This window comes from Mirounga leonina, unplaced genomic scaffold (genome assembly GCF_011800145.1).
Source record: "Mirounga leonina isolate KUSES-001 unplaced genomic scaffold, KU_Mleo_1.0 Mir_95, whole genome shotgun sequence".
In the NCBI taxonomy this organism is placed as follows: domain Eukaryota; kingdom Metazoa; phylum Chordata; class Mammalia; order Carnivora; family Phocidae; genus Mirounga; species Mirounga leonina.
The window spans coordinates 8,385,794-8,403,830 of NW_023270865.1; the positions used below are offsets into that span (position 1 = coordinate 8,385,794).

The 18,037-nt window shown below is 44.7% G+C and overlaps 1 protein-coding gene across 2 annotated transcripts in view; it reads right to left on the bottom strand.

Annotated features, from left to right (window-relative positions):
* CTNND2 (catenin delta 2) overlaps positions 1-18,037 on the bottom strand; it is an 893,404-nt gene that overhangs the window by 90,221 nt on the left and 785,146 nt on the right. Inside the window, exons 16-17 of one of the 2 annotated variants that reach the window (XM_034998886.1) lie at positions 13,683-13,757; positions 12,453-12,603 (exon numbers count right to left, since the gene is read on the bottom strand). In XM_034998886.1, the coding sequence (XP_034854777.1) occupies positions 12,453-12,603; positions 13,683-13,757 (226 nt within the window). The remainder of the gene's footprint in view (positions 1-12,452; positions 12,604-13,682; positions 13,758-18,037) is intronic. The other variant, XM_034998887.1, reaches the window with a different exon arrangement.

The following is an 18,037-nucleotide window of genomic DNA, read 5'->3' on the forward strand; positions in this document are numbered from 1 at the left end:
TTCTTCTTTCTAAAAAGCTATCAGCTTGGCCAAGGAGATAACCCAACTTCACTGGACACATTATGCATTACTACGGATCTTGTACACGGACTCCCTATGTGCTAAATTCGGGGGCTGCACGATAACTATGAAAGTGCTCCAGTGGGGCAAAAAAATTAAACCTAGAGTTCTCAGGGAAGTTTTGTGAAGGATGGCAGGGGAAGCTGAATTTGTCTTGGAGGATGGGTAAGGAGTGGAAGAGTAAAAGAGCAGGGATGGGGAACAGCTGAAGGGACGGAGTTGAAGAGAGAAAGGTAAGAGTAGGGACCGTAGGGAGCGTGCCCAACTGGAAGGAAAGGTGCAAACTTAGGAAAAGCAAATACAGAAATAGAGAAAGTGAGAGTAAAATGATCTGAAAAATGTAGGTAATGCAATGATCCAAATAGCTGGCAGCTGAGATTTATAGCAGAAAGGGGGAATGGGGGAACGAGGCATGGGAGGGGAAGAGAGAGATCCTTTGATTCAGAAAACTGATGTCAGGGCCATAACACTAGAGAGAACTCTCTGGAATCTGCAGGTGCTCAGCTTCCTAGCCCAGCTATAGGTTAAATACTGATCACATCTTGAAACACTTGAACTCAGTGGTGAAAACTGAATTTAACTAAAAGCTGCAACTAAGCTGAATTTAAAGCCCAGATATTGCTAAAGTATATATCAGATCAACTCAGCCCTCTACCTTAGAAACCTGATAGAAGAGGGTGCCTGGGTGGCTCAGTTGTTAAGCGTCTGCCTTCGGCTCAGGTCATGGTCCCAGGGTCCTGGGATCGAGTCCCACATCGGGCTCCCTGCTCGGCGGGAAGCCTGCTTCTCCCTCTCCCACTCCCCCTGCTTGTGTTCCTGCTCTCGCTATCTCTCTCTCTGTCAAATAAATAAATAAAATCTTTAAAAAAAAAAAAGAAACCTGATAGAAGAAATGGGGTGTTCTTTTTTTGGAGGTATAATCTACCTCAGTCAATTCTAAAACTTTAACACACGATGTCTGGCATAAGTAACAAATCACAGACGTGCAAAGAAGCAGGAAAACGTGATTCACAATTAAGAGAAAAGACAGCCAGTATAGACAAATCTACAAATAACCCAGATGGTAGGATAAGCAGACAAGGACTTTATCTGTGATATATATGTTAAGCTACCTAGGGGAAACATGGACAACATACATGAAAAAAATGGAAAAATTCAGCAAAGAAATGGAAACTATAGGAAAGAGCGAAATGGGAATTCTAGAATTGGAAAATACAGTAACAGAAATAAAACATTTATATGCTGGGCTTTACAGAAGATTGACCCACGACAGAGTTTAGAGAGAGAGTGGAGGAGAAAGAGCTAAAGGGAAAAGAAGAAGAAGGAAGAAAACCAGGAAAGTTTTATCCTAGAAACCATGACACAGGAATACATCCAATGCTGCTGGAAAGGTCGAGCAAGATCAGGAGAGAGACATGCCCACACTAGAAGGAATGGAAACTTCTGGGGGGCTTAATAAAAACTGCTTTATTGAAAAAAATCAGGTAGCAGAGTTCACTTTGTGTCATTCACATCATGAAAACACTGAATAGTCCTTAGCTGGAGTGCTTGCCCAGAGCTCGAGGTGAACAGGGATGTGGGGGTGGGAGTATAGGAAGGCTGAGGGGGGCAAAGTGCCCCAGGTAGGAAGCCACGGTATACACTGGACCTGCCAGGCTATGGGTGAAACTCAAGGTGAGAGGCACAGAAATCACACAGAGAATTCAAGAAATTCCCTGAAGAAGTACAAAGAAGGCATCGTGATGCATCTACAGGGATAAAGAAAAAGAAGAAAACAATCCCCAAAGTTTCTATCCATTTCTATCACTGGAAACAGGAAGGAAAGTAAAAGATTAGGGTTTGGGTTGATGATGACTTGAAGGCCCATCCTTTTGAGCCCCAGAGAGAGTGACACGGTGAGGATGTCTCGTGCTGGGGTGTGAAGGTGAGTCCTGTCTTGGGCAGAACTTCCTGATCGTGTCCTTGGCCTGGCACACATTGAGGACAGAATACCTGCAATGTATTGGGGGTAGGAGCTCTGTTGGACAACAGCTATGCCCCATTGGAGGCCATAGATCCAGGAGGGTGGGCAGGCCCAGGTGCCCCCCAGACTTTCCTGGGGGCGGAGGGTATCACAATTTCAGCACACTTGTCACCCAGTCATGGTGCATATGGGAACTCTGGTCCAAAGCGGCAAAGTGAAGCCTTGCTCACCTCAGTATTCCCAGTGGTCCTGGCACACTGTGACCCTCCATAACCATCTCCTGGCGAGACAAGCCTGTGATGTGGGTCATCTCTCACACCCACACTAACATTTTAAGAATAACAAGGTCACTCCTGAAATGGACCTGACTCTCATGCAGACACTGGGTGGTATCAGTCTGTGGAATTAATTAACATTCAGTTAAAAAGTTGAACCCCACCACTCTCCATTTCTTGGCTACAACTTTCCCTTCTAACAAGCAAATTAAACTGTTCAAGTCTCCATGTGAAGACCATGGGGATTTTTTTATCTTTTGATCCATCTTATACATCAAATACCCTCTCGTATTGATGTTAAAATACTAGTGACTCCTAATTAAAAGCAACACATTGCACATTACTGAATGCATGCGCCATCCTGGCTGGTAATGTGTCAAGTTCAGTTGCCTATATTCAAGAATAAGGATGGTAAAATTGGTGCTCAAAGGATACTACCTGCTTCGGGAGACAAGCCACTTGTCCTTTATCATTCTTCTCCAAAGCCATTTATTTTATGTGACATTGTTCAGACACTAGAACGCACAAAACTGAATAGGGAAATTTCGTTGTAAATTTGAAAAACCCCCCAAAAAACCCAGTCTTTTCTGAGAGGCAATAAATGAACTTTCATGAACTTTCCTGGTTGTAAGAGAAGAAATCTCTGAATGTCAACTAAGTGTCTTGAAACTACTCAGGATATTTTGGCGAGGAGCCGTTGGGAATGATTCTTTGCTTCCCCTCTCCTCTTACCAAGCATCCCCTTGGTTCTAGTCTGACAGGATGAACAGACGAGCTTTTCTTCTCAAGCTTGCTTCTCAAGGAGCAAACTCTGCTCTATCTGCTTATGCTGGTTCATAGACTGCCCAGATGCTAGGAGGCGGCTGCACCTCCATCCTCCCTCTGCCTCTTGGGTCCCCAGCTTCTTGCCTGGGGCTTGCTGTGTTCTTCTTCTTGGGATGGCTGCCCCTTCGCTACAGTGTCTGCTTTCTCCTCCTTTTATTGCCTTACATGCCCTCGGGCAGAACCACAGGCACATTCAATATACGGTGCCAGCCTACATGCCTTTTCTTTAGCAGAACCCCCAATTACGGCTGTCCTTGCCTGCTCTGTAATTCTTCAACATCCAGCGCAATAAATACAACCAAATGCCCGAACGGCGAAAAGAGTATTCATCTTTAAGCTCTTAAACTATTTTCTAATCCGCCATTTTTAGCGTTAGAGAGTACAAATAACAATTTCTTTCCACACGATTAAAACTTTTTTTTTTGGAGGGGGTATAGGGGAGAAGATGGTAGTCTACATATAGAAAAAATACAATTTGAAAACATTATCTTGCTAAAATCCTCTTCCCTTCTTTTAGATTCTCAAGATGTGGGGGTATTCGAGGAGATCCATTTCATTTCTCATGTAGTCTCTTCTTGAAAACATTCTCTTCTGAAACTATTTGGCTAGGCATAAAATGAATACCTAACTAGTCAGAGTAAAGTTAGGTGGATTTTATTTCCTCTTTTCTTGGAGGTCTTTAAGCAGAGGTTCTGAAATTTGGATCCGCTGTAAATTTCAGTCAGTTTTGCCTTTTCCCCACATGGAGTATTTCCAAGGGGTGAATCATTAAGTCTTGTTTAATAAAATAATTATCGGCTCTTCGGTTTATTTACAACTCCCCTTCCAAGCAATTCTTATCTGCCAGACCCAGCCGCCAAAATTTCCCCAACAGGTGCCCAAAGTTAATTAACGAAGAACCCATGGCTCAGCCGGAAAGGAAGGCAGCGTTCACGAGATTAGGCTCTCGGGTCTGGGGGCTCTAACAGGCACCTAATCTGAAGATACCAAGTTTTGGCCAAAGCACACACCTTTCCAGCTGCCTAGATTTTGGCTTGTGAAATCAAGTTATTAAAGAGAGCCAGCAAAGAGTGCTCTGATAAATCACCTCGTCTGGGAAACCAGGCTTCTTTTTACAATACTAATTGAAATTGCATGTGTTTTAATTAAAACAACATCTGCCAGGGTCTGGAGAAACACATTTTGAAAAGTAGAGAAGGTATGTCTCTAAAATGTCCTCAAATCTACTTAATAAAGTGCACCTTACACATGCCCAGGAATAAAAATAACTCATGGCCTCTCAGTTGCATTGAGGTCTCCAGAGTTCTGCTCTTTCCCTGGGCAAAGGTGGGACTCCCCAGGGTCAAGAACACGGGTAAAGAATGTGCCCCATGAGAAGGCTGCCCTCCAGAATGGGAGGCCCATATGCCAGAATGTTCTGCCATATGCAAGCCATCTATACAGGAGATGAGAAACTAAAATACACACACACTTTATTTTTTGAAGATAGAGAGAGAAGGCAGAGGGAAAGGGGGAGAGAGAATCTTAAGCAGGCTCCAGGCTCAGTGCAGAGCCCGACTTGGGGCTCGATCCCACGATCCTGAGATCATGACATGAGCCGAGATCAAGAGCTGGATGCTTAACCCACTGAGCCACCCAGGTGCCTCCCTGCAACTTTAACTGATGGGTGGGCCATACAATGTTAGAGCCCTCTGTTCTCCAGTTTTGCTAGGAGACACTGTGGGTGCAAAGTGATATTTTCAGCACACAGGGGATGATGACCAAGATGTGTTTCAATCCTGGGCCAAAGAATTATGACAAACTGGGGCACCTGGGTGGGTCAGTCATTAAGTGTCTGCCTTTGGCTCGGGTCATGATCCCAGGGTCCTGGGATCGAGCCCCACATCGGGCTCCCTGCTCAGCAGGAAGCCTGCTTCTCCCTCTCCCACCCCCCAGCTTGTGTTCCTGTTCTCGCTCTCTCTCTTTCTGTCAAATAAATAAATAAAACCTTTTAAAAAAGAATTAAGACAAACTTTGAGGGGGGCGCCTGCATGGCTCAGTCATTAAGCATCTGCCTTTGGCTCAGGTCATGATCCCAGGGTCCTGGGATCGAGCCCCGCATCAGGCTCCCTGCTCAGCTGGAAGCCTGCTTCTCCGTCTCCCAATCCCCCTGCTTGTGTTCCCTCTCTTGCTGTCTTTCTCTCTGTCAAATAAATAAATAAAATCTTAAAAAAAAAAAAGACAAACTTTGAGGAACCACTTCCTAAGTAATATTTGGAATGCTTCTTCTTGGAGGTGGAGACCCTGCTTTAGGTATCTCTTTATTTCCCTGAAAACATGCTCTCATGATTACAGAATTGAGTAAAAATGTATCCTAAAGTTTGGATGAAGATCAGTACTGCCAGGTTGACAATTCTGTGGACAGACATCTCAGGAAATTCAGTTGTGAAATCACTAATTAAAAGAAAATATTTACAAAGCTATGCAACATTCAGGACAGTACAGATATAATGAAGATATTCCCCTTTTTTTCCTTCTAGTTTTCCAGAAGAAAATACACTCCTCCCTAGGTAACAATCTGGCATGGAGGAGGTCATTCTATTGACAGAATTGACTATCTTTTTCTTTATTCAGTTTCTATCTTCACTTAAAAGGAAGTTTTTATATTGTCCTTTAAATATAACCAGCAACCACTGTCTATAAACAGTCTTTACAGTGGTCAGATAAAATCTTTCACCTGAATATTTAAAACATTGTGGCAAGAAAAAAAAAAAAGCTAGGAAGGGAATGTCCCCAGCCCCTTGGCCTCTACTTCCCTAAATGAATGAAAAGGATAGTCTGAAAACCCCAAAAGGGGAGAGAAACAGCAATGGGTTACTGCTTAAATAATAATTAACTCCCAGGCAAGAAACTACCCTTATTTTGTTCATGATTTCATTAGTGTGGGAAAGTACCACCACGTACACCCGAAATATGGGGCTCCTTTCTCCTCCGTCTTTCCTGGTGGTTACCTGTGTTTGGTGCCAGCAGACTCCTGTAAGGAAATGGCCCCCTTCTGACCCCAGAGTGAGTCAAATTTTGTCTGGCGCTCCCTCAGAACTTGGAACCGAATGAGAGCGTGCTGCCTAGACAGAAGCTCAGCTAGCTGATGGGGTGAGTAGAAGGTTAGTTTCATGAGAAGAATGGGTCTTATAAGACGAATGTGTGGGTCAAAGAAACATTCTTATAGATCATCCCAGATATGGTACCCAACCATCCAAATGATAATCGAGGGAAAGGGTCATGCAAAGCAGAGGATGAGGTAAACTAGGGAAGGGCCAGGTTCATGAGGCAGTGGAAGGTCCTTCTCTTCAGTCCAGGGAAGGAGGTGGGGGAACGGGGAGGATGCTTCCAGATCACCTGCCAGAATGTGTGGCAAGCAGCCACGGCCCGGGAAGCGAAGGGAGGGTGCTCCATCGCTCTGCCAATACAACCCGAAGGGGGTGCAGTCACTCTGCCAACACAAACTTCTGGCAGTGATCAAGGCACACACAGAAAATGGTACTGTTTCCTACCCAATCTCAAGCCTCTTTCCGAGAGGCAGCAGAATGAGTTTGAGCTTGACAAGAGTCCTGGATTTCAGGGAGCGTCTAAGCTGTCTTTCTGTCTATTCCCTGGAAGCCATGGAAAGAGGCTGAAACAGACATTTCCCCTACCCCTTCCTCTCTCTACCTGGGATTCCCCAAACCGCCTCCAGATCATTCTTCAGAAAAAATACCGGTGTTTCTCACCCATCAGTGCATTAGTTCAGCAAACATGTACTGAGTGCCTGCTATGGGCACAGCAAAGTGGTAGGTCCTGTAGGACATGAAAATAAATAGGGTACCTGATCCCTGTCTCTTATCTCATTAGGGGAAGATTAAGTACATACACACAAAAACCCTAAAAGACATCGCAAACCTACAATTCCCCGATGGAAATCTTAAATTAAAATGTTTCCTATCACGGGGCGCCTGGGTGGCTCAGTCGGTTGAGCGACTGCCTTCGGCTCAGGTCATGATCCTGGAGTCCCGGGATCGAGTCCCGCATCGGGCTCCCTGCTCGGCAGGGAGCCTGCTTCTCCCTCCGACCCTCCCCCCTCTCATGTGCTCTCTCTCTCTCATTCTCGCTGTCTCAAATAAATAAATAAAATCTTAAAAAAAAAAAATGTTTCCTATCAGCTGGGTACTACCCACCTCTGCTCTGAGCTCAAGGAGTAGCCTACATTGGGAAGGCCACCCTGAGCTTCGTTTGGAATGGCGGGTGGGAGGTCGTTAAGTGCGTAAGTGGGAATGACAGTACAAAATCTGGCGTGGCTGAAGAATTCATGAAAAAACCATGAGAAATAAGAGGCAGTTTGGGGTGGCATGGGCGGGGCCTAGAATGTGGCACCAGGCATCCGCAGACTAGATAGTCTTGCCTGTTGGGAACCTTGCAGGGCTCGTGTTATCCACAGCAATGGTTCTGATGTAGTCTTGATTTTCTGGGCTGTCTGCAAATGCGGCAAAACAAAACAGCACATTCAATGAAATTACCCTCTTGAGGATTATTTTCCACGGATGGATAGCAATGGGTTAATGACCAGTGTTTGCCAGGTGATCAATCTCTCTCTTGTCTAGTGTTTATACACGTTTGAAGTTTTTATTTTTTGGAGTTTCCTTTGTTTGTTGGCAGAGAAGGTAGAGATTTGGCTAAAATAAGTGTCTGCCGTCTTTATCAGGACTGGCAATGTGCCAAAATGGATGGCGTTTTATTATACTTGCTAAAGGGATATAATATTGTTTGCTCTTTTCACTGAAGCTAATTATTACCATTCTTTTTTTTTTTTAAAGATTTTATTTATTTATTTGAGAGAGAGAGAGAGCGAGCACATGAGAGGGGGAGGGCCAGAGGGAGAAGCAGACTCCCTGCCGAGCAGGGAGCTCGATGCGGGACTCGATCCAGGGACTCCAGGATCATGACCTGAGCTGAAGGCAGTCGCTTAACCAACTGAGCCACCCAGGCGCCCTAATTATTACCATTCTTTATAAAAACCTCTCTGAATGATGAAATAACACTTCACTCGGATAATTAACATATTTGGGAGGCAGCAAAGAAATGTATGCATGTTCACTAATTTGGATAGCTGCGCCACATCATTGAGAAGAACAAGAAGGTCCATCTATAGACAGAGAGAGATAAGTAGATAATACCTATTGCCCAATGGCAGAGACAGACCCAGAGCCATGGAAGCTCATATGACAAGAGGACATTCCTTTTAGATGATCCTCATGAGAGCTGAGGGGGTAGGAGGATTGTTGTTCAACAGTTTCCCAATGATGGAATCCCGGAAGATGAACCATGTCTTAACCGAAATGTAGCAGCAGCCCCTCCCCCATCCTAACTAAAAGAACCATCTCCAAAGAGTTGCGATTTAAACTGAAACCCTAAACCAGTGATGGGGAAAATGGGGTTTCTTCTGAAATTGTGAATGTCTGCATACACCAAGTAAATTTTAGGAGGAAGATGAACAAGTTTTTAAAATGATTTTCTTCAATTAATATAAAATGCTTTCTTTTAAAGTTTAATTTAATTTGCTTACTTAATGTTTTGCTGATTGGGGTTCATTTTAAGATGATGGCCAGGCAGGAAAAAATTTACTTTTGTCATTTATTCAGTGAAAATGTATGAAGTCCCTATTATGGGTCCAGGCACCCTTCTAGGTACATGGACTACCCCAGTGAACCAACAAGACAGAACTTCCTGCCCTTGGTGGGCATACTTTCCAGTGGCAGGAAGATGGACAGCAAGCAAGATAAAGAAGTTTTGTGTTATATATTAGGAGGTGACTGGTGCTGGGGAGAGAAGCAAAATGAAGAAGGGGGTGGAATTTAAGACCGGGGGCCAGAAACTGGAACGTAAAGCGTGAGTGGGATGAGAACAGAGGCTCAAGGACACTTGAAGAAAGAGGACTGCATGCAGAGGGAGCGGCCAGTTCAAAGGCCCTGAGGCAGGATCATGGCTCACATGATAAGGGAACCTCGGTGAACCAGCGACCACAGCATGCTCGTGACAGCGAGAGGGGAGAAGGCGAGTGTGGAGGGGAACCAGAGAGCTCGATCAGGCAGAGCCATAGCTGCGCAGCAGACATTTCACTTACCCTGGGGCGGACAGGAGAAGAGACATGCTCTGGCTAAGGTCTTAACAGGACCATCTGGCTACTGCGTAAAGAGTGGACGGTAGGGGGTGATGGCAGAGGCAGGGAGACTGGGCAGGGGCCAAGGTAATAACCAGGTAGGTGAGCAGTGATGGGAGTTTGGGGAAAAAAAGCACGGAAGATGAGAAGTGGCAGGTTCTGGGAGAATGCAGAAGCGTGATCAGACTTGCTGACAGAGTGGGTATGGGGACCGAAGAGTCAAAGAGCCCCGCAAGGTGCCGAGTGTGGCCCAGAGCAAAGACACGCTGCCGTCTGCTGTTGGGGGAAGACTGTGGAGGGACTGGGGTCGGAGGGAACGTTAAGGAGCTCAGGTCTGGAGATGTATCTGGGGTGCCTGAGGATATCCAGTGGAGATCCTGGACAGACGACTGGACCCTGAGGTGTGGGATGTACACCAGAGACATCCACCTGAGAGTCATCAGAATACAGGTGATCTTTAACACCCTGAAACCACAGGAGGTCACCAAAGCTTTGGGGGAGAAGTGATGGAAAAGAGAAGTCCAAGTTCAACTCTTTGTCACTGTTGCTGTTCTTTGTTCAAAGATACTGCAGCTTCCTTTTCAATATATAAAGTTCTGTATAGCATTTCCTATAAAAATCACTGTGTTGATACAGCATTTCAAGTAAAAGGGCTGGCAGAGGTCACATCTTCTTTCTCCTAGATAGACTAGAAAGGTGTGTTGTTGTTTTTGTTTTGTTAAGTTCTGCTTTTCTCATTCAAGGAAAAAGTTATTGATTCCATAAAGTCGGTGACTTGGATATTTTCACTTCTATTTTTAAACGGCTGGCTCCCCTTCCTGTCTGGTGACATTTGATAGTAAAGGCTTAATTTAACACGGGCAATATGGAGTTCCAAATGTTCCTGCCTCAGAGAGAGTACTAGATAACTGGCTTCTGAGAAAGAAGAGATGCCTGCAAGCTAGAGAAGCAGTCAATAGTTCCCTATTTTGTTATATTTTAATCCACCAAAAGAAATAAAACACCAAACACACGATACCTAGCAGTTAGTATACAGGCAGCAGACTGATTAGCTATTGATTTTTTTCCCCTCCATTTTACATAGGAGCACTAGGATTTTATTGGAAGCCCCATCTGTCCTGTCTGAAACGACTATGTAAGGAAAGGAAAAGCGGATTTGGAGAAGGTAACCTTCTGAGTTAATGGCCTGGTTTAAATACACAAAATCCATAAACAATTTTTAAGTCATATTCAAACTAAGTATACACATCAAATTGTGAGTTTATCTTTCATGCCTTATCATAGACTGTGAGCTTAACAAAACCACTGCATTTATTAGACACAGATTTGAAGTCTGGTTCCCTGTAAATAAATAAATGGATGAAGGTCCGAAGATACTTTTGTTTTTATTGGAGGATATGATGGGTATTACGAAATGGCAGAAAAAAAGTGGCTGGTTTCCAGATCCCAAAATGGCTTAGCACGCCGTGCTCAGGAATGAGGACAGCAGAACTAGACCCACGTATTTATGTGACATCTGTGGATGAAATTAGGACCCATGCTTGGTACTCCAACGGGCCCAGGAATGGAATCTTGCTCCTTTGCCCATGCTCACCTGCTTCCTCCCTTTCCCCCGGCCCAGAGGCTGCATAACATGAACCTTCGGCATGGTGGGTGGTCCAGCTCCCTGCTTCCCGAACTCCGCTGACCCTGTTACCTGTAAGCAGGCTTGCCAGGCTTCACGCTGCACCGACCACAGACACTACTGGAATCATCTCTTTAATTTCAGATGCCCTACCAGGCGGACAAATGTCTGTGGGGAGGCTTGTGCCTCTCCCTGGGTGGGTCCCTTGGTTGACCACTTCTCCACGCATCCATGGCCTTGGCCTGGGATCTTCTCATCTGCAGAGGGAGGACCCAGGAAGCCTCTCCGACTTGGGCTCCTACCACTCGCTCTGCACCAGACACATAAGACCCCTTGAAGACGTTGACCCCACCGCATGGCTCCCAGCTTCCCCACCAGGGGCTACTTGCAGAAGCTTCTCCTTCAGTTTGTTTGTACTCCCCCCCTAGATATCCACACGACCCACTCTCACCTCCTTCAGGTCTTTGCTCAAATGTCACCTTTCCACAACTCCTATCTTGACTTTGACCTCCCAGTTAAAACCACAAGCCCTAGGCTGAGTGAAAGAAGCCAGACACGAAGGCTCGCATATTATATGATTCCATTTACATGAAAGATCCAGAATCGGGATGTCTGCAGGGACAGAAAGGAGACTGTGGCTGCCAGGGGCTTGGAGGAGGGAAAATGCGATGCCTTCTTCATGGCTATGGCGTTTTCCTTAGGGCGAGGAAAATGTTTTAGAACTGGAGTTGTGACAGTGTGAAAATGCTAAATACCATCGCAATGGCGCACTCCAAAGTGGTGAATGTAATGTTAGGTGAACTTCATCTCAATGAAAAACACTTGCGGCCTCACAATTAGTTTCCTTTACCCTGTGGAAGGTTTCTAACACACACGGGGTTCATGTGTGTATTTTGTTCGTTGTACCTCTCCCCTCTCCTGAATGTAAACCCCACGAGGGCAAGGCTTCCTATCTGCTTGGCTCACAGATACGCTCTCTGGGCCTAGAACAGGCCTGGACCAGAGGAGGTCATGGATAAATATTTGTTGAATAGATGACTATATGACCTCCTGAATGCTTCATTAAGAAAACATCCTTCCTATTTCTTGAATAGCGAATTAGAGGGAGATGAATCTTTTAAAATAGGATTCAAGAGCCGGTGTGGTCTAATCCAAAATGAGTCTTAAAACAGACAGGGGAAGAGGTGTGGCGTGTATCCGTTAGAATTCCAGTTCACCATGTGGAAAGCAAACAAACAACTGGACAGAGATTTAGAGGCTCAGGACAGTGGTATCCAGTGCTGAGCACTGTGGTCCTTTTTAATTTGCAAGGATTAGGAATGTCAACAAACGTCGCATTTTCCTCTGAATTCTAAAGGATAAGTCAGCGCATTGGATTCAAAGCAGAAGGGACAGCTGGGAAAACACGGCCTCTAATAAACGCACTATTTCTGCAGGTGCAGATGTCCTGCCTATGGCTTTGACCACATGCACCCTGCCAGGAAATATTTTCTACTTAAAATATGAGTTGCTGTGAATTGGGAGAGAACGTACCAATGAGCTCCTTGTTTCTGACGTCCAAGGCCATGTTCCGGAGTGCCGTGGCCACCGCACACACCACACGGTCGTTATCTATTCGAAGCAGCTCCACGAGGATGGGCAGGCCTTTCTCTTTTCGGACAGCAGCCCGGATGTAGACTGACCACTGCAACAAGAGGGAAGGCAAAGACCTTAGAAGCCGAGGGGGGGAAAACCCTATCAGTAAATAGCGCGTGTGGGTTTTCAGACTGCTGTTTATAGGAGCCAAGAAGGTTGAATTATCAAGACCTAGTGGTAGGATGGGTTCGATGTGGTAGGCACGTACTGAAATGTCTTAGCTTTATCTTCTGCCTTCTGTGTATGATAGAGGTTTCTGGGTTAATCAGGTAACCGCGCTTCATCTCTCTGCTGCCAGTGTTTGCTGTCCTTGACGTGGCAAACCCTTTGCGTGACGTGCGTGCTTAATGCTTTCAGATACGGAGGTGGAGGACAGGAAGGGCTGGTTTTCGGCGGGAAGAGGAATAAAAAAGGACCCCAGGAAAAGTAGAGAATGATAAAAGGTCGAAAGTAGATAACTTTTTTCTTTTTTTAAAGAGACTTGTATTTGGGGGTGGGGCACGGAGGTGAGTTGGCAACCATACTGCCAATGTGGTCTTGGCTGAATAATAATAAGGAAAGGGGTCAGAAAGAGGTAGGGGTGATGAGAGGTAAATATGACATTTAAAATTTTAAAACCAAGGGTAAAAATTGTAAGAGAATTTCAAGAAAACATTTAGATCAAAATGTATTATGTCTAGGGCCATCATTCAATGTCCAGTTTATAAAGTAAGACAGTTTACAGTAGACAATCTGTTTTGGATTGGTGGTGGTTGGCTTTATGTAACACAGCTAATCTTACTACCGAAACGTACTTGTAACAGCAGGATGACAAAGCATTCGGATTCATTTAACGGAACGCAGGTAGGCCCAGACTTTCTGGACATTTATATATATACTTTATACTATCGTATGGTGTTCCAGAGAAGAGTGTGCACTATAAAAATCAAGCAACATAAGGGTTTTTAGTCTGTTGCAATTTCACTCCCAAGCTAAGAAAATGACATTCACGACATGAAGTTCTGGATCCTTCTGCGGCAGAGTCCTCCAGCAGACCACCAAAGGTAGAGGAAAGTCCCCACCCCTCCCCCACCAGGCCCCTCCATCCCCCTTCCCCATTGGGGCAGGCACCCCAGAGCTGGCTCTCACCTGTGGCAGGCAGGGAGCCCCCTCTGGCAGTGAACGTAGGGCATACGCCATGCCTGCCACATCCTCAGCCCAGCCCTGCATGAAATATGAGATTAAAAAAACACACAACTTCATCCTGTCCTACGTCAGAAGTCATATTCACATAGTTTCTTATCACCATCAACTCATACTGTCTGTTTTTCTCCTGCACCCACTCTGTGCCTCAAGCTCTAGGAAGCCTGAGGGGGTGGGGAAGCAGAGAGAACTCACTAAAGCACCTCTTACTTGCAATGAACTATTTCACAGCCCCACTCTCAGGGAGCAAAGAAATCTATAGTCAGAAAGTCTTAGACATGGAAAAACCTCGAGGTTTGGGAGCTGCTTATTGGAATTTGGGTGTCTGGATGAGATATCCCCTCCGTGGGAAGAAGGACCTTCATGAAGACAGCACAAAACCTCCTTTAGTGTCATTGGAAATTTCACTTGCAATTTGACATGCTGAGATACGATTTTCATCCACTTCCTCCACTACCTGTGAACCTCCTTGTCTCCAGTGCCTGGAAAAAACTAGAAACCTGAGCTTACACAGCCCACTCATGGTTGGCTTTCTTCCCTAAAACTAAGAAGGGAAGCTAGAAAAAAGAAGAGAAGGGAAATCAAATGTAGGGTCAACGTCTACATATAGTAAGATGAACATCAAACATAATCTTTAATGCTGGGGAGATATTCGGGACCTTTTAAGAGACCACAGGGAATGTTCTTGGGAACTTGAGCAGGAAGCATAAGCCCTAAGAGGACCTCTTTTGCAGTAGCACTTCACTCCAGGCCCGGGATGCTAGATTGTACATCAGTGATCTCATCTAGTTCCTCAGGGCCCAGGGAGGTTGGCATTAGTTAGTCTTATTCTACAGATGAAGAAATCTAGACACAAACATGTTAAATAATCTGCCCACAGGGGTCACCTGTGCCTGGGCCTGTTACTCCACATCTGCTTCTCTTTATGATGCTGAGGATACTCCCTCCTTTGCCATCACCTCTCTCTCACCTCATCCTCTGTGCTCAGCCTTGCCCTCCCCTCCATCCTTCCCAATATAGACAGAGGGGAACCTGGCCATATCTGAAATGAGCCAAGAGAGGAAGGCTCTGACTCTGTTTTATCTTCTTAGAAGTTCAGCTATTACATCCCTCCCATGTTGGATGGAAAGATGACTTGGTGTTTGGAAAACAGTGACAACGCTTTAGCTTTCTGGGAAGTGATTTTAGAGTAATAAAAAATGTCTGTGTATGGCTGAAAATGTATATGAAGTACAGATATGCCTTTTTGGAATGAGGAAATGGTCAACAGTGGTATGTTCTCCCTAAGGGGAAAGAGATAATCAGATAATGGATGTGATCTTACATTAGTGATACACAGACAGTAACTCTTATTGTGAAACATTTAGTTCTGTGGGTTTGTAGGTAGAGTTGACTCTTGAACAACACAGGGATTAGGGACACTGACCCCCTATGTGGTCAAAAATCTGTGTAAAACTTTTTACTCCCCCCAAATTTCACTATCAGTAGTTGCTGTTGACCTGAAACCTTACCAATAATGTAAACAATAGATTAACACATATTTTGTATGTTTTATGTATTTATACTATATTCTTATTATAAAGTAAGCTAAAGAAAAGAGAATGTTATTCAGGAAATCATAAGGAAGAGAAACACATTGACAGTACTGCTGTATTTATTGGAAAAAAATCCATGACTAAGTGGGCCTGCATAGTTCATACTCATATTGCTCAAGAGTCAACCGTATATGGAAAATTCCCAATACTGGCTCAATATGAGACAACTCAGAATAAATTATTTACATTTCACTCAAGACATGTTGCAAGTTTCTACAAGTTTTCTTGACATGCAAAGCTATGTGACAGTGATGGTTTCTAAGTAGTCTTGGAGTAGATCATGTGTAACCCATGTGTGTAACCTACATGAAATCCAGCAAGAAGGAGTAAAAGGGTACAGTGGCTGAAAGTGAGAAAAGTATTCAGGAAATGGGGACTGTTTCATAGGTGCCCTCAATACAGAAACACAAAGCTCATACACAGGTTTTCCAGAAGGGAAGTGAGTTGCCTTGGAAAGCATGGCAGCCTCCGTGGTGGTGGAAAGGTGTATGGGTTGCTAAGAGTTTTGTAATAGAAACAAAAGTAGGAGTATCACTGGCATAAGAATAGCTGAACAAGAGAGAAAAATGTATCATAACTCATTGTGGTTGAGGTGGAGATCTCTGGATGGGACCTTAATTTTCTGTAAGTGGAATGAGAGCATTATGCACTGAGCATGCCACTCTAGAGGGAAGGGCGTGGACCAGGATGCCTTTAAGAAAAATGGTTCATGAGCTGAAGAGAGGATGTTTCATGATTCAAAAAGAGAAGAAGGAAGAGGGGAAGGAGGAAGAGAAGGAAGGGGAGGAGGAGAATGACGAAGAGAGGATGGAGGACAAGGAAGAAGAAAAGGAGGAGGATCTGGTCCAGGAGAAAAGAGTACAGATATGTTTCAAATTGTTCCTGGTGACATGCTTTCCCAATGATGATCTCAGGAGAGTTATGAGCCCTCAAAATATTTCAGCAAAAACAAGCTTAACAATTAAAACAATTGTCAGGTACTCCTCTAATGACTTTATATGTATTAACTCACTTAATCCCCATCTCAACCCTACGTGGTAGGCACTTCAGTTACTTCCATCCTTTACAGATGAGGAAAGGGAGCCACAGCAAAGCTTCACAGCCTGCAGATGCTCAGCCAGGTCTCGAACCTAGAGAGCACTGTCCCAGGGTTGGGGTACTTGACCATCATTCTCATCTGCCTCTCAAAAAGGCAGTGTAAGTTATACACATCTGCACTCATAGTTGATATAATCCTTACAAATGCACCAATTAATCTTGGCTTAATAACTGATGTTATTACTTTGGACTTGCAATAACCTATTTGGCACACCTTGAAACTCTTGAGTTAAGGAGTCTTTGAGTGCTGTCAGTGGAGCTACTGGACATTTCAACTTAGTCTTGAGAAGCAGCTTGCCCCGATTTAGCAGACCTGATACAAGAAGTTGTCTATAATTGGAATTACAAAGAGAAAGGCCTTGTTTGTGTCAGGAAAGGATCGCTTCTACACATGTGATGGGACAGCAATTCAAGCTAGTAAAGGTTTTTCTCCTCCTCCTTGCTCATAGCTCTTCCTGGAGAAAGGCTCCATCATTATTTGGCCCAATGACAACTGCTATTGTCAGGATGGGACAGAGCACAAAGCAGTGAATGCTGAGTTTTGTTGGATTTTTTTTTAAGATTTGATTGATTGATTGATTGATTGATTGAGAGAGTGTGAGAGGGCAGAAGGGCAGAGGGAAAGTGAGAGAGGCAATCTCAAGCAGACTCCATGCTGAACACAGAGCCTGACACAGGGCTTGATCTCACCACCCTGAGATCATCACCTGAGCGGACATCAAAAGTTGGGCGCTCAACCAATTGAACCACCCAGGTGCTCCACTGTGAACAGTGTGGATAGTGCCTGCCAGGGTTAAGGAGTGGATGTGGCTGCATCTTGGGGGAGCTTAATAGTTGGAAGGGTAGGTGTGGGCCAGGAGAGACCCTTGGACCAGAGACAGTCCATCACCAATTGTCATATCCCATCTGAGACCCCAACAGGACAAGGAAGTTTGTCCTGGATGAGAGGTGGCTTAGGACAAGAGATGACTCCACACTGAGAAATGGACACCCAATCCCTGTCCCCTGCAGGGATATGCCTGCAAGACATGCCCCCCCACCCCAAGTTTAGCATCAACTGCAGGGGGCAGGAGAGGATGAAGGCTGACAAACATCAATATGGCCAAGTGTTAAGCCTGAAGAGACTGAGAAATAGCTGCATACTATTGAGTTTACCTAGAAATGTCTAGATGGTTTTTTTTTTTTTTTTTTCCTTTTTGTACTGGACAAAATGAGAGCTCAGAGACGAACCCAAACTGAATTACACAAAGAAAGTTACATGAGTTTTTGTCCAATAATGTTCCTTGTTGTCCATATGGAGAGCTTGGTAATAAAGTGGTCAACATCTTCTAATGCTTTCAACTCAGACTACATCAATCTAATGTGGATCTCAGGAGCTTCATTTTTAAAGATTTTATTTATTTATTTATTTATTTGAGAGAGAGTGGGAGAGTGTGTGCGTGTGCACACGCACATGGGGGGAGGAGCAGAGGGGGACTGAGAGAGAGAATTTCAAGCAAGACTCCCTGCTGAGCATGGAGCCCAGTGTGGGGCTTGATTTCACAACCCTGAGATCATGACCTGAGCTGAAATCAAGAGTCGGACTCTTAATCAAATAAGCTACCCAGG